This window comes from Elephantulus edwardii, unplaced genomic scaffold, assembly GCF_000299155.1.
Source record: "Elephantulus edwardii isolate Elephantulus edwardi_28Jun2011 unplaced genomic scaffold, EleEdw1.0 scaffold00024, whole genome shotgun sequence".
NCBI classification, from domain to species: Eukaryota; Metazoa; Chordata; class Mammalia; order Macroscelidea; family Macroscelididae; genus Elephantulus; species Elephantulus edwardii.
In genome coordinates, this window is record NW_006399774.1 from 17,434,566 (window position 1) to 17,451,591 (window position 17,026).

Sequence of the window (17,026 nt, forward strand, 5' to 3'; positions counted from 1 at the left end):
CGACTCGACGGCACATAACAACAACAACAACATCCATGAATAGGGCACAGTTTTCCTCTTATTTAGGTCTTTTATTGTGTCTTACAGATACGTTCTGTTCTTTTCTTTGTACAGGTTTTGCTTTTGTTTTGTTTTGTTTTTTATCTCTAGTTAGGTTAACTCCAAAGTATGTCAATTTATGGTTGGCTATTGAAAGCAGGAGTGGCTTCCAAAAACTCTATGAATTTGGAGAAATGATGAAAGTTATACGGGTGTTCAGGTCTTTCATTCATAGGGTCGCTATGCGTCATCTACAACTCAACAGCACTTAATAACAACAAGTATGGTAAATATTATTGCTTTCTTGGTTTCCTTCTCTGAGTTCTCTTTGTTACTGTAGAGACATCTGATGATTTTTTTTTAATAGAGATCTTATACTCTGCCATCCTACTAAATTGGTCCACTAGCTCTAACACGTTTTTGGTTGAGTCCTTGGTACTTTTTGTATACACCATCATAACATCTGTATATACCTACAGTTTAACCACCACTTTGCCAATCTAGATGTAGTTTATTTCCTTCTCTAGTTGTATTGCCCTAGCAAGTACTTCCATTACAATACTGACTAGAAGTGGTGACAGTAGACATTCTTGTCTTGTCCCTTTTTGAAAGGAAAAAGTTTTTAGTCTTCATTGATAATTATATTGGCTCTTGTATTTGCATACATACTTTTCATTATTTTAAGGAAATTCTCCTCTATCCCAATTTTGCTGAGTGTATTAATAACTAAATATTTATTAATATTGGAAATGGAAATGGTGTTGGATTTTGTCAAATGCCTTTTCTGCATAAATTGCTAAGATCATATGGTCCTTATTATTTGCTTTGTTAATGTGGTGAATAACGTTGATTGCTTTTCTTATGTTGAACCATCCTTGCATACCTCTTAGGAATCTAATGTGGTCATGATGAATTATTTTTTCATGTGCTTTTATATTCTGTTGGCTAGGATTTTGTTAAAGATGTTTGCATCTATGTTCAGAGATACAAAAGGAAAATGGATGGGCCCTTATAACAAAAAGCAACGAAAAAAGAAACATGACAAAATGGCTTTGATAAAACTGGTCTATCAATAATCACGTTTACTGTGAATGGACTAAAAGCACCAGAGAAAAATTATAGCAGAATGAATAAAAACAAAACCAAAGGCCATCAATATGTTTTCTACAAGACACACATCTAAGAAATGAAGAGAAAGGTGTTTTTGTTGTTTTTATGTGCCATTGAGTCACCTGCAATTCATAGCAAACTTGTGTACATTAACTCTGAAATCAGCCCTATACTGAGCCAGTCTCATCATCTCCAACAGACCTAATTCCATTACTCCAGTCACTGAGTCAATCTGTCTCATCCTGGGTCTTCCTTTCCTGTGCTGTTCCGCCACCCTTTCAAGCATGATGTCCTTCTCCAAGGACTTGTCCCTCCTGGCCATGTGCCCAAGTATGTGAAACAGAGCCTCAAAATCCTTACCTCCAGACAGTAGCCTGATATCACCCTCTCCAGGACAGACCTGTTTGTTCTCCTGGCAGTCCACTGTATGTTCAATACTCTTCTCCAGGACAACAACACAAAGGCATCAATCCTTCTTTTATCATCTTTATTTATTGTTCAGCTCTCTGCTACATAGAAGGATAGACTAAAAATTAAATGCTTGGAAAAAAGTATGCCAAGCAAATGACATCCACAAGAAAGCAGGAGTGGCAATACAAATCTCTGATAAAATAGATTTCAGAATGAACACTACCATCAAAGATAAGGAAGAGAACTATATAACGATTACAAGCACAATAGATCAAGAAGACATAACATTGTTCAACAGCTCTGTACCAAATGATAGACCTGCTAAATAACATAAAACAACTGTTAGCAGAATGGAAGAAAGAATTAGACAGCACCACAATAGTGGTAGGAGACTTTAACATGCCGCTTTCACCAAAGGATAGGTCAACTTCAAACTAACATAGATGCAGAAGAGCTAAACTATACATTCATCCAATTTGACCTTGTGGATGTATTCCAACTACTGCATTCAACTAAAACGCAATTCACTTTCTTCTCAAGTGCACATGGCACATTTCCCAGTATTGACCACATATTAGGGCACAAAGCAAGCCTCAACAAATTTAAAAAAAAAAAAAGAAAGAAATAATAAAAATATCTTCTCAGACCACAATGCAATAAATTAGAAATTAACCACTAGAAAATAATGCTTATAAAACCACCAATGTGGAAAGCTAAATAACACCTTGCTAGAACATGATTGGGTTATAGAAGCAATAAAGAATGACATTTTTAAAAGTTCCTTGAAATAAATGATAATGAAAATACAACATACCTCTGGGATTCTGTTAAGGCAGTCCCCAGGGGTCATTTCATAGCCATAATCAAACATAAAAAATAAGAAAGCAGCAAAAAATAATGATCTAATTCAACACCTTCATAAAATAGGAAAAAGAACAATAGTCTAACCCCACAGCCTCTAGAAGAAAGTAAATTATAATAAGAAATTAAATAGAAAACAGAAAAACAATTGAAACCATCCATATTTGTAGGAGTCAATAGGCCTAAAGCCAGGCGAGGATAAAATAGATGAATAGGACCTTCTAAGGGTCAAATCCCTATGCACATCCAAAAGCTTCTCCAACAAGGTAAAAAAGGAAGCCACATACTGGGGGAAAATATTTGGTAATTATGTGATTGATAAGAGACATATCTAGAATTTGTAGAATAATTGTGTACCACAACAAGATAAAGGTAAACAACCCAATTGCAAAATGGGCACAGGATATGAACAGACCATTCACCACCAAAGTAGACATTCAGATGGTAAACAAACACATGAAAAAATGTTCAAAACAACCTAGCTCTGAGACAGATACAAATCAAAACAACTATAAGATATCATCTCACCCCAGTAACAATAGTAAAATTCAACAGAGCAACAAACAACAAATGCTGGCAAGGTTGCAGAGAAACTGGAACCCTTATTCACTGTTGATGGGTGTGTAAAATGGTGCAACCACTACGGAAGGCAGTATGACACTTTCTCAAAAAGTTGGAAATCAAAATAACATTTGACCCAGTAATTTCACTACTGGGAATTTACCCTAAAGAAACCATAACCGCCACTCAAGCATATATATGCACACCCATGTTTATCATGGCTTTGTTCACAATAGCAAAGAGTTGGAAACAATCCAATTGCCCATCAACAAATGAATGAATAGAGAAGCTGTGGTATATTCACACAATGGAGTATTAGGCAGCACGGAAAAACAAAGAATTCATGAAATATTATTCAAAATGGGTGACCCTGGAGGACATTATGCTGAGTGAAATATCTCAGATGCAAAAAAAGACAAATACTGCACAATGCCACTGTTCTAAAACAGGTCTGACATGGTGGTTGGAGGGAAACTAAGAAAAGAGGGGATAAATAGTGTGCATGGCATTGAAACAGATGAGGGAGAGAACTGTATAAAAGAAAGATTTGATTAGGTATTATTGGCAGAAAAAGAGATGCATAATAAAGTGGACTGGGGGGGCGTTGTTTGTACAACAATGAAATAATTTTTCCCCAAAGAAAAACTGAAGTGGGGGGAGGGGGACACCAGGGAGGAAAATTTGCAACAATGAATGCATAGAAATCCAAGTTCTCTATAAATTTTCATTAAAATCTCAATAAATTAAAAAAAAAGGGTCAATAGAATTGACAAATCATTGGCAAACTTTAAAGAAAAAAGGAGAAGAAATTAATAACTTGATTAATTAATTAATGATAGACATGACATCACAACAGAACCAGAGGAAATTAAATCTATATTATCAGAATATTATGATAAATTTGAAAACATAGAGGAAATAGAAAATTTCTTGAAACTCATTCCCTACCCTGATTGACATGGACAGATGTGGAACACTTGAACAAACCCATCACAAAAGAAGAAATTGAGCAGATCACAAAAAGACTCTCACAAAAAAAAATTCCTGGACCAGATGGCTTCACAGCTGCATTCTACCAAACATTCAGAGAAGATTTATCACCAATTCTACTTAAATTATTTCAAAAAATAGAAAAAGAAGGAACAATCCCAGAGACACTCTGTAAAGCAAGCATAACCCTAATATCAAAGACAGGCAAAGATAGCTATAGGTAGGTAGATAGATAGATGATAGATAGATAGATAGATAGATAGATAGATAGATAGATAGATAGATAGATAGAGATATATAAAGAAAACTCCAGACCAATATCTCTCATGAATATTTGATTTGTTTTATTCATTGTCTACCTTTTACATAGAAATTAGATAACTGGAAATATCATGGCTTATGTTTTAGTCCTCCAAGTGATATTTTGTTGTGCTTCAAGGAAATGTGCACTGGGATGAGTCGGCACATGAAAGGCCCATGTCTACCAAAGTAAATGAATGCACTCAGTTGCCATCAATTTGAGGCTGAGCGAGCCCACATCAGTGCAGAGCTGTACACGTAGGGCTCCCCATGGCTGGTCTTCTGCCTTACCTCAGAGGCACCTCTTAGAAGACTTTAACTTCCAACATGAGGTCAGTATGTTGGAATTGGCTCAGCAGCTGCTGGGATATGGCTACCATAATCTGTCTGGTCATCATCATCTATAGTCTACCCTGATCAATAGCTCACCCTTCGAATGTCTTCACTATGCTTTTCTTCTTGTGACTCCACGCCATCAACAGAAAGGCCTTCCTGGAAAAAACGAAGCCCATGAAATTAGATGAGAACAACCTACGTGCATTGATTCAACTTTGTATTTTATATCTCTTATTCATTTTATTGAGTTGTAAGTCAAATTTTATAAAAAATTTTGATTTGTCATCCAATCATTTATACACATTTTTATAACATTAAATACAATACTCACAGCCTCCTGATCACCCCATTATTATATAGTACCTTTATCTTTACTCATTTTTAATAAGTGTCTGTTATCGATTTTTATGTTCTTCTCCCTTCCTTTCCTTTCCTTAAAACCATCCAAGAATGATTTGATTTGTATGTAAACTTTTCTTCATGTTATGTATGGTCTTATACAATATTTGTCCTTTTGGACTGACTTCTTTTTTATTTTTTTACTTATAAATCAGATCTTTTTTTTAATGTCAAGAATTACAGAAAAACTTTTCAGCATAGTTTAATAACTACTTAGATGCATCAAAACATACAAATCACAAAATTCAATATAGAAATGAAAAGAGTAGGATAATGCACTCATTTTATCAGTTTTAGGAGTAATTCCACTCATGGGAGGCTTTACAGAACCTAGATTATTTCTAGGAAAGTTATGATAAGTCAGAAAATTAGTGAGAATTGTCTTTTCTCATTCATGTATTTTGTGGTAACAGCTCACTACTCAGCTTCATGTCTCCAAAATTGTAGACATAGTAATCATTAAAACAATAACAATCAAAGAAATTACAAACAAAATTAACTCACCACAGTCTTAGATTTTTTTAAAAACCAAACACTTAAAAGTGATACCAGTGATGTAGATGTTTCCAGTATCTTATTCATCCTCGCTGAGTAGCTTAGAAGATACTTAGCGAGATGTGACTGTGAATCCATTCTAAGATGAGAAAGATGGATAAGGACAGAGAAGAGCTGGACGTTTTTTCAGGTTAAAGGATCTTAAACTTTTGAATCTGTTTGGTTGTTAAGGGAAGATCAGCTCTAATCCCCCTCCATTGGTGTACACCCAGACACACTGACACAATTGTTTCTGCCACATCCAAACTATGCCACGAAAAACACATACATAATGATAGAACCAGTTAAGAGACTCTCTCTTTACCCTCTTTGGTCCCAAAACCCTACTTAGCACCTCATCTACAGGAGCTGGAGTAGACTTGGGGGTCAAAAAGGACTCCTTTTCTCAGCGAGTGACCAGACCACACTGTTCCCTGTCCTGCAACACTCTTCACCCAAGTAATATCCTTTCATCTCTTGACTCTGTGCTTGCTTCTGGAGTCTTCTTCAACCCCTAGACTGGGTGGTTGTTGCTAAGTGCCATAGAGTTGAGTACGACTCTACAGCGATCCTGTGGTCTACTACCCTGAGCCCTGCCCTGTCCTGTGCCATCCTCTTTATCTCTGCCACATGACATCCCATTGCTCAAGTCCCCTTAGATGCCCCCATTTCTACGCTGTGTATGTACTCCATCCTTCCTAGTGATACATACCCCAGCAGAGCATTTGTCCCTCTTCCGTGGGACATCATAGACTCTGTTAAGCTAGGTGCCATACTTGTCTTGCTTCCTTTGAGGCACCATTTCCTACAGCCGTTACTAGGGCATTCTGGTGGCACAGTCCACAGGGAGCTGCACTGTTAGCCCTAAGGCAGCTCCTCTCTAGTGTTTGGAATCCACCACTTGCTCTATGGAAGATAATCTCCTGTGCAGTTTACAGCCTTTGAAAACTCACTGGAGGATCAGTTACGCGTTAGCTCTTATTCTACGGCAATGAATTTAAGCTTGAGTTTGATGGCACTGATTAGCACGTAACATGGTCTCAAAAAATATTTGATGATGAAGATTAAGTAAACTCATAAATGTAGACTGTTGGTGTTTCGTTTCTGGCATATAACAGTGCGCAGCAGAGTGTCATCAGTGTTAGCCGTCCCATGGAACTAGGAAGCTCTGAGACCTGAACCTGTCAATCTTCTTTAACACCTTTGGGAAGAACATGAGCTGTCCGGAATCCTCGCACAACATTTTTTTGTTTTTTTTGTCTTGGGTTTTTTTTTTTTTTTTTTGGCAGGCTCACAGATACGGTTTTGTTAAACTGAGTTGAGTTTTATAGCTCCAGCTCCCCGAAAAGACCACAATAGTTTTAGATTTGATATGACCAGAAATCCTCACTACCAGCATGAGGGCAGCCCCCCCCCATGTGCCCTTTCCCCTCTCTGTCTTCCCATTCAACTCTAGGCTTGTTTATAGCCTTCATTACTACAACCCTAGCCTTGTGTGCAGTTTGAGTTGTTTTTCAGAGGATATACCATGGCCTGTTGTCCAAACATTGAAATGAGGCATTGCTGTATGATCAAGTGTGATAGTTACATCCCTGTGTTAGAGCGGAGCCCATCCCTATTTTCACCATTTGTACTTACCTCCAAAAGCAAATCAGAGTAAGGCTGGGCTGCATCTGAAGTGGTGGGGCTGGGCTCTCCCAAAGTATCCTCATGCCCACAGCCCATTCTTGTTCCCAGAGAAGATGAAACCAAGCACTGTTTATTTTTAAGAACCTCCTCTTGATCCTGAGGAACGAGTTTCATAGCCACTAAATGGTACCTTGTAGTCTTGGGTTTTTAAACCCACTATTTCTTTTAGCTCTAATTTATACTCAGTACCTCCCTGTGCTGGCTTGTGCCTTGTTCATGGAGGAGGGGGAGACCTTGAAGTCTTTTGTTCAGCAGGTGTAAGCCCTCAGCCCTGCTTGGGGAGGTCAGTTAGAGGGAGGATGTGTGCTCTGGTAGAGGAGCCCCTCCTGGACCAGAGGAGCTCTAGGATGAGGGAGGCAGGACACTCACCCAGTGATGCTGTAGGCTGGCCGCCCGGATGGCTTCCTAGCAAGAGATGTGGTGAGTGAAAGTCTGCATGACCTACCTGACTGGGTGCCTGCTTGTCACGTCTCTAAATGTGGGGAACAGAGAGGGCAGGGAAAGTTTGTAGAGCTAACTGAATCCGAGCAGCTGATAAGATCCAGGCTGTTGGAAGTGGGAGGTGGAATGCAAGACCAGGACACCTCGCCAGGTACACGAGGGTTCAGCATCCTCTGGTCGATGCTGTTGGAGTCCCACACCACCTGCCCAAGAGCAGCTGTATCTGAGCCCATTGTCGCTCTCTCATCCTGAACAGACGATGCCGACGTCAAGTCTAGGCCAGCCTTCTTCACGGCAGGCTAGCCCATTCCATGAAGAAGAGCCTGGCAGGAATTTGCGGTCTAGAGAAACCAATTTCCCCAACCCCCCCTTGATCTCCCAGCACTGATGCTTCCTTGGCTCTCCCATTTGAATCATAAACATGACTTTTCAGCACACCTTGACAATAATGGGAATTTGGTTCCAGACCACTGGAACCGAGTGAATATCGATCCGCTAACCATGGCGCGAGCCCTACACACTTTCTGATTTCCCAGTGGGTAGAAAAGTTATGCTCAAACTCTACCGCGGCCTGTTAAGTGTGTCATATGGCATAATGAAACGAATCGAAGTTGTGTGAGAAGAACTAAAACAGAATGCAGAGCAGTGACGTGAGCTCCCACTGCTGGAACAATGGTACTCACAGGCCCATTTTAAATGAAACACCTACAATCCTTTACTTTGAAAATGCCCATTATTTGTGAGGTGAAAAACAGTGAAAAGGAAATAAAGAGAAGCAAAATAAGCAGACAGGTGCCTGTGGCAGGTGTCTGTCGCTGAGGGTCTGCTCCCCAAGTCCTGCAAAGCAAAATGTCACGCCCACTAGCCCGTTCCCACTCGCGGCAACCTCCACTGGGTTTCCTAATGGCATCTTTCCCGCACAGAACTGCTGCTGGACTCGAACCACAGGAGGCACATAGACTTTGAGTTAGTAGTCCAGCTCATGACAGACTCCGCCAGAGTCCTACAGCCCATCCTATTCTGTGTCTCCTCCTGGAGCAAACACTGCTTGGCACGGTCTCGTGTACCGGGCAAATTATGGTTTGCTTACTTACCTCTGGACCACATTTAGTTACTCTACATTCAGAAGTGTTTCTGTGATGATGTTGGACTCCTTTGGCCTCATAGAGTTTATGACTGTTGATTCCTTCATAAGTTCAGAATATTTGGGGAAAAATGTGCCTTTCTCTTCCCTGCTTCCCCAGAATCTAAATATTGTCACTTCCTGTTCACTTCCACCAGCAAATTGTCTCTAAACATTTATACAACTCCTAGCTCCATTCCAAAGAAAGCATTTATCTTATTCTGATGGTTTTAAAGGTAGTATGGATGGCACATTGGAAGAGATTGTTCCCTAAGAACAGTTCTGTTGTCAGCCTTCATGATACTGTTGTTAGGTGCCGTCAAGTATGACTCATAGTGACCCTACGAACAGCCAACCTGTCCTAGCCTGGACCATCCTCATCATCTCTGACACACGACAGCCCGTTGTTGAAGTCGCCTGTGTCAATGCTATGTCGATCCATCTCGGTGGTGGTCCTGGCCTTCCCTGGCCTTCTCTCTTTCCAACCATGAGGTCCCTTTCCAAGGAGTAGCCTCTTTTAGCTACGTGTCCAAAGTCTGAAAGATGAGCTTTGCCATCTTTACCTCCAAGGAGCACCCTGGATGCACTTTTCCCCAAGACATTCAGTTCACTCTTTTGAGAATCCGTAGGGTATTCACTCTTCTCCAGCACCAGATCCTAAAGGCATCAAGACGTCTATCATCGTTATGTTTTAGCATTGCTAACTACCCACCAGCTGGTCTTCTTCCTAGGCTTCGACCCATCCCTCCTCTGTCAGGCCAGCCGCCTCCTGGTTAAAGGGGGTGCATTCTGAGGACTGGCGCTGACTCGGTACGACATAGGAGAACAGGTAACACAAATGAGACCCCTTTCATGAGAGCTCAAACGTGTCCTTCCAAGTTAGAATACAAAAGGCCCATTGGCAATCCCCAGGGGAGTCGGAATTAATGAAATGTACCTGTGAGACCACCTCTCCTTTGCTCTGCAGAACGTAATGCCCTTTATTTTCTCCTTTCATTTCCCATCACGTAGATGCTCTGAATCTGCGGAACCGACAGGTCATCTGTGTCACGTTGAAGGTCCTCCAGCACCTGGTGATGTCCACGGACATGGCGGGCGAAGCCCTGGTGCCTTATTATCGCCAGATCCTCCCAATCCTGAACATCTTCAAGAACATGAATGGTGAGTCCTCCCCGCTGCAAGCCCTCCTCTCTGCTCCTACAGGGAGTGGCTCAGAGCGGAATGGGTCGTGCACGCTTGGGATTTATTGTTGTGGAGAAACCCAGCACCATGGTGGGAATCTCAGGAACACGACTCCCACCCTGGACCTGCTGCTCCCTGGGGAATCAGTGAAATGAGCAGTTCTGTCTCTCCCTCCTCGTCCATCCGGCTTAATCATGCAGCTCGGGAGTTCCGAAGCAGTTCTTTAATCTTCCACTAATTAAATTGTGAGGTTTTCTAATGGTCTTTTGAATACATTGGTTAAGTTTTGATTTGATTTTTTTTCTTGATGTAATTCTGCTTTTACATATTCCTAGCTGAACTCTTACTGTCTGTTCCCACTTGTTGATTTAAGGTCAGTTTTTTAGCAATATTTTTACAATTTGGAGTAAATGACTTCAAAATTTTAATATCTCTTATTTCTGGGAGAAAAGATTAAAGTTCGATCATGTGTAGTTACTTAATGATGAATATTGATTAAAAATGCATAATATAATCCATTCTAATGTTTTTAGATAGTGTCTTGTAAGCTTTGGAAGCGATTAAGGGTTACCTATGTGTCTATTTGATGTGAACGAAGTGGTTTCCAGTTTGGGGTCGGATCTTGGAATGCAGTGTGTGTTCTGTCTACACGGCAAAGCAGGGCTTTCCTTCTGTGCCTTGTGAAGCGATGGGAATCTAATTTCCTTTTATGTTACTAACTTTGAAGTCTCATACTTCTCACAGGATGGCGTAAGTCAACATTTGAAGTTAATTCCTGACAGCCATGTGAAAATGTTAGTAATTTAGTGGAACACTGCATGAAAATTTTGCAACAGGAGCTCCTCTGTGTGAACAGAGGAAGGGGAAAATTCACACCAAGAAGCCGAGTGCGTGGCAGCTCTGACAACAAACAAATTCGTTGTCTGGAATCAGTCGTCTTCTCAGTGTGCCAGAATTGTTACTGAAAATCAGCTTAAGCAGACACAGACCGTTCAGAGAATTGTGGAACTCTCAGAGAGTCTCCAGCTGTCTTTCAATAAGCAGGAACCACTTACGTGTCCAGTATTATACAGACTTAGGAACTTGGGGTAAGGGATCTTAGGAATGTTGATGAACGATGGAGCAGACGGCCACTCCCAAGCATATGAGGAGACGACATGTCAAAGGGCACCTCAAGGTCTTTGATGGCCTTGTCACTGTCAGCAAAGTGAAATTGGGTTCTCGTAATCAAGACCGGCTTATTAAGATTGTGTAATTAAATGGGCTTCACTGAACACCTTAGTAACTGCATTCCTGCTTTATGAAAAATATTTGTGATTCATTTTCTTCTGGTGGCTTGCTTGTTTTACTCTTCTATTTCTTTACCTCCATACCTTTGTGGTATGTGAAGCAGAGATAAATGTGTATCGTGTTTCCCACTAGTAAGCTGGGTTTCACTGCAGAGAAGCATCGGATGTGCACTGAGCTCATTGTCTGAGGCTGATCTGATGCCCCTGTGCTCAATCTGGTCAAAGTTCACACAAGAAATCCTAAGTTCTCTCATTATATTTACATTCCATTAATTTGGAGATACTTAGAGGTAGATTTAATGAAGACATGGAAATCTCAGGAATAGTCATTCCCCTTGAAGTCTAAAGAATTAGTAGCGGGTTTCAAGCTTGTGATTTGTAATGCTCGTTGTAATGGACCGTAGAGTCAGAACAGATGCACAGCTGACCCACTTTTCAGAGGCAGTAAGTCCGCACCAGAGGAGATTGCCCGTCCTTACCCTGCAGAGTGGCTGGGGGGGTCTGAACCGCGGACCTTTGCATTGGCAGCTCAGATCCTCACCCCTACAATATTAGCGACTGATCCTCACAGAGGCCTGGTGAATGCATATACTGTGGTGGTTGTTGGTTGTGTCGATCAGATCTGACTCAGAGGAACCCTGCAGATTGTAGAAGAGCTGCCTGACCGAGCTGTGTCCTCGTGCTTGTGCCTGTACTTGAGACCGCTGCTGCGGCCACTGTGTCAGTCCATGTTGGGGAGGTCCTTCCTCGTTTCTGATGGCTACTTTACTCGGTGTGCTGTCCATCACCAGGGACCGGTCACTATTCATAGCATCTTCAGAGTGCACGACGTCTCAACCTGCTGTCTTCTAAGGAGCACGCCGACTGTACTTCTGAGAGAGACTTGTTTGTGCTCCTGGCAGTCCACAGTCTGTTTAATGCTCCTGGTGAACCCCATGATGAAAGCTGTCCCCCACCTTCCTGTTACTGTTACTGCATATTTTATTGTTTTGTACGTAGAGCCCACTGCCAGTTGAGTGTTGGCAACCCTCCATCAGCTTCCAAGCCTGTAAATATTTGAAAGAGATGAAAAATCCATCCGCCCTTGGAGGGGCCAGTGGAACTGTCAACCTTTCATTGCAGCCCTATACATTATACACTACATCACCAGGGCCCCTAGGAATTAGAGGGTCAGTGTAAAACTGTGGGAACCCAATGCCAGGTATCTTGAGTCTGTTATATCCAGGGGAACCTAGTGCTGGGCGCCTTGAGTCTGTTAAAACCCTGGGAGCCCAGTGCCGGGCGCCTTGAGTCTATTAAAACCCTGGGAGCCCAGTGCTGGGAGGCTAGGCTTGAGTCTGTTATAACCAGGGGAACCCAGTGCCAGGTGCCTTGAGTCTGTTATATCCAGGGGAACCCAGTGCTGGGTCCCTTGAATCTGTTAAAACCCTGGGAGCCCAGTGCCGGGCGCCTTGAGTCTGTATTAACTGGGTGACAGTGGATGCGTCTACCTGTGTTTGCAGCTATATGTCCTTATATTCCTTCTTATATGCACTGGTTTTATTGCCATCTTACTGTGGTAAAGCTAACGCTTTGTAACTTTTCTGCAATGTAGACTCCTGTTTCTGTACTTGTTCATCATGCAAGAAGCGTGTGTCCCCACTCCTTGCTGTGTGTATCTGGTAGAAGGTACTTAGCACAACACTGTATCATTTAATACTGTCATTGTCACGTGAGAATTTGGAACTTATATCTAGCATCATATTATATTCAAATGCAAAAGAAAAAGAGTGATAGTCAAAAGGCAACTGTAATCTCCTTCATCCTCAAGCAAATGTATGAAGAGTAAATCAAGCTGCACAGTGATTGCTGTATCTCATTAGGAGGTCCAGACTGTTTAAACAAATAATCACTTTGTACAATATTCTTGTTGTATTTTTCTTCAACTCTTTAACTCAAAATTGTTTATATGCATAACAAAAGAAGTGGTTAGCTTTGGGAGTATATCCCTATTTATATTTTATCAGTGTGGAAGGTTTATGATTTATAAAATGACCCTTCATTTTCTCAAGCATAGCTAATTGTTTCAGAATATATCCAGATGCATGTGCTAAGAATTCTATTTTCAAGCTGTTTTCCTACTTACTACTAGTCTTCTGACATTTGAGGATGGAAAATATGTTTCAGCTTCATTTTCTTCTTATCTTGGAAACCTGTCTGTGCAATGCCAAGATGAAGTTTGCTCTATTTCCAAAGAAACACATCCCCAAAACAGATGATTTTAGCGATGAAAACTTGAAACACTTCTTCTCGGTGCTGGGTTGCCACATGTCCAGTTCCACCGTAAGAAGTGCATCACTGGGCTTCTAACTACAGCGGTACTTTCACTACAAAAATGACGTGTCTTTAATAACGTTTTAATAAATATTGTCTTCAGCTGTAAATTTTAAACATATTCACAGAACCGTTTGTGTGTGTGTGTCTGGAGAAGAGATTGCCCATTGTAGTTTGAGGCCACCAGTTGCACTGCAGGATGATGGCCAATCTCCTCCAGTGTAATTAACTGCCTCTGGAAACCAGCCGTTTTGTGTATATATATTCTTCTTCTGTGAAGCAGCTGGGAGCCTCGAACCGTGTGCCTTTAGGATTAGAGTACGGCATCTTGCCATTAGACCACCAGAGATAGATTATATATATAATAAACACACATACACACACACACTTGAAAGTTAATTGAAATTTACAGCATGTAACAATTTTTTTAAAAACCCTATCCATTCTCAATTTCACTGATTTGAAAACAATTTCACGTATTTCTCTATTTCTTTTTACCTATTTTTAATGTAAGTCATCATTTTCTTAAATTCAGATTCAGATTTATTTTCATCACATCACACCACAAAGTTTTCTTAAGACTTATATCAGATATATAATTACATAAAGAAAGAAAAAATGATAGAAAATCCCTTCGAATATAGTGACCCCTTCTCCTATCATGCTCCCTCTGATCTCAAGACTTGCCTTAATGCTTTTGTGACTTTCCCCCCTTCTATGTAATGTCTGCTTTTTGAAAACATCATTTTGTGTGATCCAAACTTTCCCTGAAATGAGCATGGAAATAGAGAAATATTTCAACTGTAATGCGCAATTGACCCCATTTCAAATCCACATGATGTAGAACAGGGAAGAGCCAATCAGACCTGAAGTGGGAGGTAGTGCAGCCAATAGGCAACGAAGTCTTAAAGGAGGGGACCAACCAGAAACGAAGTAGGGCAGGGAGGCTGCAGATGCTTTAATGCACCGACACCAGGCCCCTATGTACATTTTTATAGATTTTAATACCAGTAACAGGCCCAACAATCACTGTCCTAGGAGTAAAGAATAGTTGTTTTTATTTACTAGTGTTATTTTTTTAAGCTATAGTTTAACAAAATAAACCAGCCAAATCTATATTGTGAGTTACAACATGACAGGCAGAACAGAATCTTTGTGCGGGGAAATACAAAATATTAAAAAGACCAGGTTCACTGGTGTGATCGAGATGGTCGAACCCCAAGATTATGGCCTTGGTCATCCTTGAGGGACTCCTCGCCACAGACAGGCCTGTGGTGTGATCAGTAATACCAGGGGTGCGTGTCTTCCAGTCATCAACAGCGGATCAGGGACGAAGCTGAGAGATCTCTGAGAAGCTGGAGAGAAACAGGAGAGAGGTGGGGTGGAAGCGGGGAGACCCAGCTGTAACGGGAGGGTGGCTGTGAGTGAGAAAAGCACACGTCCATAGATTGTTAGAAAACAAATTTGCTCTGTAAACTCTCACTCAAATTAGAATATATAGAAAAAAAAAATAAAGATACTTGCTTAAAGCCAATACTAATAAAAAGTATTATACTGAGCCACAAAAAAAGTAAATAAACAATAAGAATACATACCTTGGTAGGGACTGAAGAGCATTATCCTGAGTGAACTAATTCAGTTCCACAAGGATAAATATTGTATAAAACCATTATTGTAAAAGGAGTAAAAGGATCCAAGAGGGGTGGGAGAGGCTGGAAGCAGAGGGATGTGGATGTGCAGGGGGAGGGGGAATTAATCACGGGATTGTACAATTTGATGGTTGGGGGCACTGAGGGAAACTGAAGGAATTTGTTCTTGAAAACAATGCATTTGAATTTTGTAAATAAACTAGTAGAAATTTTTTTTAAAAGAAAAAAGAATAATATTTTTTTTTAATCTAGAAGAAGCCTAGAGCAATGATTTAAATCCTTTGAAATTAAAATACTTGTTTCTATAAAATATTTATGCCAGGGAGCTCTGGTGGCCTAGTGGCAAGAAGCTGCACTGCAATCCCAGATTGCACCAGATGCTCTGCTGAAGAAGGAGGGACAATCTCCTCCTCTATCACACAAAATAATATTTTTTTTTTATTTGTGCCACAACTGTTTTATGGGGTTGTCATGGCAACTAGAGAGAGTGTGTCTGGGAGCTTCTTATGTTGTCTGCCTCTCACTGGGTGTTAAATGCGATGTTATTAATTGTCACCGGCATGAAGTAAGTTCTGATGAGGTAACAGCAGAAGGAAACAGGATACCTCCTTGTGGGAGCCTCCCACTCTGTTGTACTTGAGTCCATTGGTGCAGCACTGTATCAATCCATCTCGAAGGCCCGCCTCTTTTTACAGCCCCAACCTCCACTTGATAGCAGGTCCCTAGGTAAAGGGAAAGATGTCTCCCTAGTCTAACTTCTGGGGAGTTTTTTGACTGTGTTGGCTCTAAAACAGATTTTTTTTTTTCTTTCCTTCTTCAGGCAGTCCATTATTATACAATTTTGGCCACATATATAATTCAAGCAGTTCTATAAATTGTTAAGGAGCAACATGAATAGGTAATTGGAAAGTACTACGTGACCACAGGCTCTTCGCGATGGGTGGCTCCATCCACCAGCTCTTTGTGTGACTTTGTAGTGCGGTTTAAGCTCACAGTAACAGCAGCAAAGCTGTGTTTCCCAGGACCCTCCTTGCCTGTGATAACCAAATGCCAGCTGGGTGGCCACATAAACCCAGACCTCTGGGATTAGCTCTGAGATAACTGCTCTGCACTTGCATCCTTTCTGAACACAACCGGCAGTCATAGCCACAGCCCTGAGCTTTGAGTAAGCGAGCACATTTTAACCAGGAGAAACGTGGCTGTTACAGGCCGGGAACACCTGGACTGGGTCTTCCTTCTGTCATTCAAACATGGGACCAAGTTACTGCGTTTATTTTCTTTCCTTTTAAACAGCTGATTTGGAGTGTTTAAAACATGTTCTCTTTCTAATACTACTCGGCCAAAGAGGATGAGTTCATGCAAAATCATCCTGAATGCGTTCGTCAGACTGCCCACAGCAATTCTTTGCTTTTTCCCTTGTGATCTTTCACAAATGTTATTAAAGGTTACAGAAAATTAAGACAATAGGACTGTCCAATTACTGCTCTCAGAGATGAAACTACAAAATTAATGATGCAGTGTATTGCCTTTGAGAAGCAGGAGGCGATAAATGACATTAACATATTTACAGCTGCGATTGGTTTTTGCCTGAGACAAGGCCCCAGATGCCTGTTCCCTGGACCCATCCTTGCTATGGTTCCTTTGTTCCACCTGCAGGGACAGCGCTCAGACCGCCTCTGGCTCTGACAAGGCTCAGAGACTCCCAGTTCTTTCTACACATGCCTGTAAAGACCTCATGCAGAGGACATGAAATAATCAAAGAGCAGGGTCCCCTGTCTGTAGAAACCCAGTAGTCAGGT

The 17,026-nt window shown here is 41.1% G+C and overlaps 1 protein-coding gene across 1 annotated transcript in view; it reads left to right on the forward strand.

Moving 5' to 3' along the window:
- PACRG (PARK2 co-regulated) overlaps positions 1-17,026 on the forward strand; it is an 870,811-nt gene that overhangs the window by 542,720 nt on the left and 311,065 nt on the right. The window contains exon 4 of the mRNA XM_006882777.1: positions 9,806-9,955. Coding sequence (XP_006882839.1) covers positions 9,806-9,955 — 150 coding nt within the window. The remainder of the gene's footprint in view (positions 1-9,805; positions 9,956-17,026) is intronic.